Raw genomic sequence first — 9,555 nt, forward strand, 5'->3', positions numbered from 1 at the left:
TAGATCTGGCCATTGATGTTGGATCTCTTTAAGGATAGCCACAGTATTAAGTAGTTTAAGATAACTAGAACAAGACTGGTTCTCAGTAGGCTTGTATTCATGTTGCGGAACAGTTTGCCACGCTTTGCTACTTATCTTTTGTCCTGCAACAGCAAGATTTAGATGGCAATAATGAGCAAATAAGATCAGATTTTTTAATTTGTTTTTATTTATGTGTAAGCTTGACCCAAATCCCAATGCATTTGGCTATAAATGGTGACCAATTATTTTCAACACAGTACCAGTTGACATAAACATGATATTTCACACTGCTTGTTGTTCAGGTATCCTGAAATCTGTAATGTGGATGGTCTTTTTCAGAATTCAACATTAAATCTCTTTATGGGACTGGGATACTGGTGGTTATCTTGAAGCTCTGCTATTTTTATGTTAGCGCATCTGGTCTGACTATTTGGGATCAGTCTGTTTAAGATGGTTGAGTGCAGCTTTGAATTCGACCACAAATTAGTTTTTGGTTTGGAAAGAGATCGAGGCTTGCTTCATTTAAATCTGTCCAATATCGTTTTGAATGTATAATTATTAGCTTATAAATAGATCTGGTGAAGAGGTTATACAAGAGATGAGGCAGGAACATACAAAAAAATAATCAAAAGACCTAGTCAATAGCAGTCCTACAGTGCCCTCCATAATGTTTGGGACAAAGACCCATCATTTATTTATTTGCCTTTGTACTCCACAATTTGAGATTTGTAATAGAAAAAAAATCACATGTGGTTAAAGTGCACATTGTCAGATTTTAATAAAAGCCATTTTTATACATTTTGGTTTGACCATGTAGAAATTACAGCAGTGTTTATACATAGCCCCCCCCCATTTCAGGGCATCATAATGTTTAGGACACAGCAATATCATGTAAATGAAAGTAGTCATGTTTAGTATTTTGGTGCATATCCTTTGCATGCAATGACTGCTTGAAGTGTGCGATTCACGGACATCACCAGTTGCTGGGTGTCTTCTCTGTTTTGGGGGCTAGTCCCCTTCAGTTTTCTCTTCAGCATATAAAAGGCATGCTCAATTGGGTTCAGATTGGGTAATTGACTTGGCCACTCAAGAATTTACCATTTTTGTAGCTTTGAAAAACTCCTTTGTTGCTTTAGCAGTACGTTTGGGATCATTGTCTTGCTCTAGAATGAACCACCGGCCAATAGGTTTTGAGGCATTTGTTTGAACTTGAGCAGATAGAATGTGTCTTTCCACTTCAGAATTCATTATGCTACTATCATCAGCAGTTGTATCTTCAATGAAGATAAGTGAGCCAGTACCTTCAGCAGCCAGACATGCCCAGGCCATAACACCCTCACCACTGTGTTTCATAGATGAGGTGGTATACTTTGGACCTTGGGCAGTTCCTTCTCTCCTCCATACTTTGCTTTTGCCATCACTCTGATATAAGTTAATCTTCGTCTCATCTGTCCACAAGACCTTTTTCCAGAACTGTGGTTGTTCTTTCAATTACTTCTTGGCAAACTGTAACCTGGCCATCCTATTTTTGTGGCTAACCAGTGGTTTGCATCTTGCAGTGTAGCCTCTGTATTTCTGTTCATGAAGTCTTCTACGGACAGTGGTCATTGACAAATCCACACCTGACTTCCGTCGGACAGGTGTTTGAGGATGTTTTTTTTATTATAGAGAGAATTCTTATGTCATCAGCTGTGAAGGTCTTGCTTGGTCTGCCAGTCCCTTTGCGATTAGCAAGCTCACCAGTGCTCTCTTTCTTCTTAATGATGTTCCAAATAGTTGATTTGGGTAAGCCTAAGGTTTGGCTGATGTCTCTAACAGTTCTTGTTTTTCAGTCTCTTGATGGCTTCTTTGACTTTCATTGGCACAACTTTGGGCCTCATGTTGATAAACAGCAATAAGGTTTTCAAAGGTGATAGAAAGACTGCAGGAAAAACTTGATGCTGAGAGCTCTCTTATACCTGCATTAAGGAGGCAATTAAACACACCTGAGCAATTAGAAACGCCTGTGAAGCCATGCGTCCCAAACATTATGGTGCCATGAAATGGTGGTGGGTGGGGACTATATACAAACACAGCTGTAATTTCTACATCGTGAAACCAAATGTATAAAAATGGCCTTTAATAAAATCTGACAATGTGCACTTTAACCACATGTGACTTTTTTCTATTACAAATCTCAAATTGTGCAGTACAAAGGCAAATAAATAAATGATGGATCTTTGTCCCAAACATGGAGGGCACTGTATTTGCACCAGTTTTTGATGGATGAAATCATGATATTAAATATTTTTTTTATACTTGAAAAAGTAGTTTGGTCACTTCAACGCTTCGATTTTTCTGACTGAAAAGTTTGGGCTCAGTGCTATTGCATTAGATTTTAGTTTTCATCCACGTATTATTTTCACTGTCTGTCTTCAAATTTGCAGACTTCTGTATTTTTCCTTTTTTGGTGGCATTCTTACTCGTATGGGTTTGGGTTAGCCAGTTCTATTTGTACATGATTCCAAGAGACATCACTGGTTGTTTTGTGAAGGAAATGCCTTTCTTCAATTTCCATGGAACCACTGCCAGTCAATATTAGAAGCCCATAAATTAGATTTACAAATAGTTTTTCTATATTAGTCATGCTTTAAATTGCTTTTTTTCCTTTTTAAGGAAGTCACTTTTTTTCAGATTGTTTCAAATTGTTTTTATTATTTTTGGTTATCTGAATCTATGTTTTGCTTTACATAACCTAACTCTGTACTTCCAATGGTGCAATGGCTCATTTGAACTGCGATTCACTATGAAATGCACTGCATTTTAAAATGGATTTGCATTTCTGTTTTTTTGTAAACTGGAGCAAATCTGCATTGTATATTCATGCAATAGCTGAGTTTTATTTTTCACAATTACCTCACTCTAACCATATCCACTATGTTGTACATTGGAGAGACACGAGGAACTGCAGATGCTGGTTTACCAATGAAGAAACTAAGTACTGGAATGCTGAGTTACTCCAGCACATTGTGTCTTGTATTGTAACTTAACAGTCTCGGGCAGAGATGACACCAATTTTTTTCTAAATTCTTAAAAGATGTGTTATTCACCACACTGACTTTTTTTGTGTAGGAATGAACTGCAGATACTGGTTTAAACCAAAGATATGCACAAAAAGCTGGAGTAACTCAACGGGACTGGCAGCATCTCTAGGGATAATGAATTGGTGACGTTTCGGATTGAAACCCTTCTTCAGACTGGTTAGGGATAAAGGAAACGAGAGATATAGACGGTGATGTGGAGAGATAAAGAACAATTAATAAAAGTTATGCAAAAAAGTAATGATGATAAAGGAAACAAGCCATTGTTAGCTGTTTGTAGGGTGAAAACGAGAAGCTAATGCGACTTGGGTGGGGAGGGATAGAGGGAGGGAATGCCGGGGCTATCTGAAGTGAGTTGTTATGAGTTTGATATTTACACTCCCGAGAGTTAGCCACATCGACAGACTGGGTTTTCGAGTAGAAGCTGGCTGAATATTTTCCCATGGAATAAAAATTGAAAGCTAAACTACTCAATGTTGTTATTATCCATTTCCTTGCAGTAATAGATCTGGCTAAATGTCAAATCTAGCTGGGAAAATTCACATGAGTTGAGTGAAAATATAGGAAAATTTCAAGAGGATTTGTAATTGTACGTTTGGCTTCAGCTGCTATTTTTCTTCAGTGTCTCGTCCATCTCCAATTCTCTGAGGAGCTGCAAGTTCTGCTATTAACGTGGTAAGCAATCCTTCTATGAAGAGCTGCAAGTTTTGCTATTAACTTGCTTAGCAGTCCAACTTTCATCTTGGGTAAGATCAAATTCTATACTATGCCGTGGTTTATGTTCTGGTAGCCATGTGCAAGGATTTAGTTACAAATAAACGTAGATTATTGTTTTAGATTCTGCAGAAAAAAATAAGCATTATACTTTTTCCAGTGGCTGCTTTTATTTAATTTTTAAACCGGAAACTCAGAGAGACGTAAACATGCATTTTAAATGCAGATAACTTATATTATATTCGCTTCATGAATTATCTCTTCTTTCCTTTGTTGCTTTGAGAGAAGCTTTGATAACAATGTGAGATTACTTGCGAGTTGGCATTCAGGAAAACATAGCTCATGAACATGCGGATGGTACTATTTTTAGACAGTTCAGCCTAAAGTATTTGTCTCGTTAATTTATGTCCTTTACCACCTCGTAACATGTTCACCACTCCTAGATATAACATTAGTGAGAGAGGGCCCTAGCAAGTGTCAATCTGGTCTTCGCATGTAAAAAATTCACAACCTGAAAATCTGCAGGTTCCCAAGATAGTTGGCAAAATGTTGTCCATGTCATACACCGAAAACTTGAAGGAGCGAATAACTCGATACCATTCAGATCAGGGTCTGAATCAGGTACGGCAAACTGATACAATTGAGATGCAGAAGCTTCGAAAAGTCAGAGCCTTAGCCCGGACAAAGAAGATGGAGGAATTTCTGATTATGCACTGTCTATCACTGGAAAATTGCACAGCCTATCAAACAGGGATGAAGTATAGGTAAGATTAATTTTCCTCCTTTTATTGTGATTTGTTATTGACAATTGAAACCTGACTAATATTTCCTGTGTACATCCTCCACAAAAATGCATAAAGTATCCTTGTAGAATGTTTAATGGGACATGCAAAGGAAATGACCATTTACTGTAATTTATATAGTAATCCTAATTTACTCTACAGTTCTAATGTCCTTTGCTAATTTACTGCGTAGACCTAACATTAGCAAAACCAGAGTGCACATATTCTTTACTAAATATGGGACCAAAGTTGGCCCTGCAACTCCTGGAGCCAACTCCACTATTCAATCAAACCATAGCTAAAACATATCTTGGCTTCAACTAACTATCTTTGGATTGTAATCCTTGGTGGCCGTGCCTAAGAAAAATTGCACTTTATAAATTTTCAACTGCACCCTAGTTTTAACAGGGATGAAATTCTGGACTTCCACATTTCCTTTGCGTGAAGAAATGCATTAGGCACTTCTCCTGAAACGTTTGTGCTAAAAGGAAAATAATGCTGTCTCAGATGCTGCCTGACCTGTTGAGTTCCTTCAACACTTTACTTTTTTGCTGAAAATTCCACATCAGCAGTCCCTTGTGACTGTATAATGGCACTTGTTTCTCTCTACCCAATTCATCAAATGCTTTGATATACCCATTTAGATGAACATCTAATCTACATTTAAAGAATATAACATTTGGTTGAAAAAACTGTAAATGGTTTTGCACAGATCTCGAGAATCTCTGGATCTAGAAGATCTGTTCACCCCTTCTGCATGTCTGGAAGAGAACAGTTAATTGAATGGCATGTTTTGGAGAATGAATACTGTTTTTCCCTAAGGAGGCTATTTGTTAGTGTTCTATGAAAAATTTGGTGTTGTAATCTACAGGAGAGTTTGAATTTAGAACTGGTTGCCCATACAAAATAGAGGATAGTGATGGAAGATTGTCATTCTGGCTGGAGATCTGTGCCCAATAGTGTTCCACAGGGATCAGGGCTAGGATAAACTACTTTTGTAGTTTATGATACATAGTATATCAATGAAGTTAACATTGTTTGTAAATTTGCAGATAACACCAAAATTGGTGACGGAGTGCACAGTCTGGAAGGATACCTAATTTTACAACAGCATCTCGATAAGTTGGAAAGATGGGCCAAGGAATGGCAAATGAAATTTAACTCTAAGTTGGACAAAAGGTCTGCCTCCACAGATTTTGCATGACATGCTGAGTTTGTGCAGCAGTTTACTTCCCCCCCCCCCCCCCCCCCCCCCCCCCTCAAGGTTCCCACATCTGAAATCTCTTGTGCTTCCCTTGTTCAAAGTAAACATGTTACATGCTATACTTGTATTCTGTGTTGCTGAGGAAAATAGGGATGTGCCATAACTTTCCAGTTCTTCCTCCTCGCAGAAGATGTTACCTCTGTCTTAAATGGACAATACTTTATTCCAAAACTGTTCTTTGGTGCTGGAGAGATGAGAGAACAGATTTATCAGAGTGGCACTATCGATGAGGGATTTCAGCTGTAGGTTATAATGGTAATACTGGGGTTGTTATTCCTGGAGCAACAATGATTCAGGGGAAATTTAATAGAGGTGTTTGAGATCAAGATTTGTTTAGTTAAGATAGATAGAGGGAAACTGTTCCCATAAGCAGATGGTTTGGTTCAGGAGAAAAATATTTAAAATTTAAATGATTCATGGGGGATATGAGGAAAATATTTTGATGATGAGGTGGAATTCATCTGCATTTTGGAGTGATGGGAATAAAATCAAAAGAAAAACATATAGGCATTTGAGGGAGAGTGACTCAGAAGGTTGGAGAAGAGGCCTGATAAGATTGATTGCTAAGAACTGACATAGGCTCAATGTACTGGGTCAGGAGTGGGGAACCTTTCCATGATGGAATGCCGCATTAAGTTAGCTGTAATCTAATAAGGCAGCATCCAAGAAACTTCAATTGGATATTCTTCAAAATGTACATTATTTTGTAAAAATCTAACTACTATATACTAACTTCAAGGAAATGAAAACATTTTGTTAATTCTAAAGTTAACTAACCTTTTAATGATTTTGTTGTGTATTTGAATATTTGGTTGCAACATGGAGGTACGCAGTTTCAGCTAATCTTCTAGATGGGTATCCGTCATTTGTGACCTTAAGGGCGTCTTGATTTGGGTTAGGTAGAAGAACGTAGATTCGCAGCAATAAGTGGTTGAAAAGCCCAAGAAAGCATTTTTTGTGCATGTTGCCAAAGACGTGGGTATTCTACTGCATTTTTCCATATTTCAATCGGACCTTTCTTAGCGTCAAATAAGGACTTTAAAATGTCATCTTCTGAGAGCTCAATCAATTCCATCTGTAGTTCTTTAGGAGCCTTGGAGACATCAATTAGGTGAGGTTGAAACGCTAATTTGAGTGTGATGTCATGATTCTCAAAGTCAGTGAACCTTTCATTGTATTCTTTAATTAATAAGTCTATAACAGCTGCGTATTCTTCAAATGATTCGCATGTATCTTGCTCATCAATGACCTTCGTTAACTGGGGAAAATGTTCATCCGAAATTTCATTTTGAAGAAGAGTTTTGAAAAAAGATAGTTTTTTTTTTAAATGCTTGAATTTTTTGACTTAGTTTTTTTTTACCTTGGAAAGAAACATTCAAGTAATTTTGCTTTGACATGATATCACACAGAAATGCAGTATTTCTATAGAAATCTTCTTTCAATAATTCACATTGCTGATTCTGTTCTTCATGAAATTTAACTATCTGTTCCCGCAAAGATAAAAATGTTGCTAACACCTGTCCCTGCAATAGCCAATGATACGGCAAATCCACACTGAATGCCTCATCGTCCAACTTTAGCATATTACTAAACTGACAGTGCAGTGTTGCATTTGCACGAATATAGTCAACAATGCTTATAACTTGTTGCAAAGTGTCACTTAAAATAGTAGATTTAGCACAGAGATTTTGCTGATGTAAGATACAATGAAAAGAAATTAGAGCATCTCGATCTGATAATACCTTTTTTATCTGTGCAATAAACCCTTCACGTTTTCCTGTCATGGAAGGTCCACCGTCTGTACATACACTCACTAAATTAACCAAATCTAGTCCAACTTCAAGACCTTTGTCTTGAAAGTTGTTGAAGAAATCTATTCCTTGTGTTCTTCCCGTAAAAGTGCCCAAAGCGAGTAACCCTTCGTAGCAAAGAAAATCTTCTGTTATAGCCCAAATTAAGTATAAAACCTGCTCAGAATCAGTAGTAGCAGTTGATTCATCCAAAGCGATTGAATAATATATATTTTCCTTTTGGAGTAAGTGTGCAGTTGTTCTGTTTCGTTGAGGGTTAATTCACTCTAATCATGCATTTGCAAACCTGCTCAGCTCTTCTGCAAAACCCTCATACATATTAACAAAAGGAAGGACATCTGGACCTCACCTTATTCTCAACTTCCAGCTAACAAAAGTAAAGAAACATCTTCCCAGGTAGTATAAACAATTTGAACAAGGCTTCACACTAACCAATCACAAGATAACAGCACAAACACTCTGCAACAATAATTAGCAATACTCAACACCCCATCCTGTGACCAATCCTAATCATACATTTGCAAATCTGTTCAGCTCTTCTGCAAAACACTCATACATATTACAAAAGGAAGGACATCTGGACCTCACTTTATCCTCAACTTCCATCTTGGGTCCAGACTCCTTGGAGCTGTGACTCACAGCTTGCAACTTTCACAGAAAGAGCCTAAGCAGGCCTAAGCAGGCTTTGCAATTGCAGAGATTCTCCATTTGGTGACATCTTTTATTTGGCCAATTACAAAATTTGGGTTCATTGGGTTCAAAAGGCCGCACTTAATGGCCTCGAAGGCCACATGCGGCATTAAGGCCGCAGGTTCCCCACCCCTGGGCTGGGTGGTCTCCTGTCGTAATTAATGGGATTTTGAATACAAACCCTTCGGTCTTCACATTGAGAGTGATGAACGCGGAGACTCTGTCATTAAATATATTCAAAAAGGAGGTGGAAATATTTGTTACTGGTGAAGCAATCAAGGGATTATGGCAGTGCAGTGGATCATCAACCTGCCCTTATTGAATGGTGGAGCAGGCCCAAATGACTGACTCCTGTCACTATTTTCAATGTTTCTAGAAATTCTTTGTGGCACTAATAGCAGCAAATGTATTTGTAAATAACATTTTAGTTTATTGCTGACTGGCTCGGAGATCTTTGGTTGAGTTGCTGAAATTGATTTATTTGATTATTTCTCATTGGGGAGATCTTTTGCAGATTTTGTTTCAGGCAAGCTTTGTACATTTGTAATTGTAGACAAGCAAATTATTATTTGATTATCAAAATTGCTGACTTTTTGTATTTGATAAGAGAGAACTGATTTTTTTTTTTTTAAACCTCTACAGAGAATTCTGAAAGGTTATTTAAAAAAAATCCATCCCATTAAATATTGGTTTTAATGCTATTTCCTGTGCTACATGTGATTCTAGGCATTAGGACCGTATCTTGGTATTATGTAATGACTTGTTTGCGAAATATTTAATTTGAGATAATGCACATAGGTTTCTTCTCTCTAGAGATGCTGCCTGTCCCGTTCAGTTACTCCAGCTTTTTGTGTCTATCTTCGATTCAAACCAGCATCTGCAGTTCCTTCCTACACAATGCTTCCGACAACATAGGTTGTTAGGCAGATTACTGTTGTGTACTGATCAGTGAGAGGTTGGGTTTCCTACTGTTATCAGCAACATTGTCTCGGCATCTCGTGGATGATAATAATGTATCATTTTTAACATGTTTTTTCTCAGCTGCACAAAGGGCTCAAAATGTTTCTCACCCTCCACCTAAATAAAATATTATCTGAATTATTTGGGCAACAATATTAACATAAAGACTGATGAAATATTTGTTTAATGTTCTTGTAATTTCTTTATTCCCCATTATTATTGGGCATTTCATG

The 9,555-nt window shown here is 37.5% G+C and overlaps 1 protein-coding gene across 14 annotated transcripts in view; it reads left to right on the forward strand.

The window, feature by feature from the left end:
• Positions 1 to 9,555, forward strand: part of kcnab2a (potassium voltage-gated channel subfamily A regulatory beta subunit 2a) — a 126,098-nt gene that overhangs the window by 61,922 nt on the left and 54,621 nt on the right. For 2 of the 14 annotated variants that reach the window (XM_055659311.1, XM_055659312.1), the window contains exon 1: positions 4,347 to 4,579. The exons of the other annotated variants lie outside the window; for them this stretch is intronic. In XM_055659311.1, coding sequence (XP_055515286.1) covers positions 4,362 to 4,579 — 218 coding nt within the window. In that variant the 5' untranslated portion in view covers positions 4,347 to 4,361. Of the gene's footprint in view, positions 1 to 4,346; positions 4,580 to 9,555 lie in introns of those variants that run through there. 14 annotated transcript variants of the gene reach the window in all.

The sequence above is a fragment of the Leucoraja erinacea genome, chromosome 30 (assembly GCF_028641065.1).
Source record: "Leucoraja erinacea ecotype New England chromosome 30, Leri_hhj_1, whole genome shotgun sequence".
Lineage (NCBI taxonomy): Eukaryota > Metazoa > Chordata > Chondrichthyes > Rajiformes > Rajidae > Leucoraja > Leucoraja erinaceus.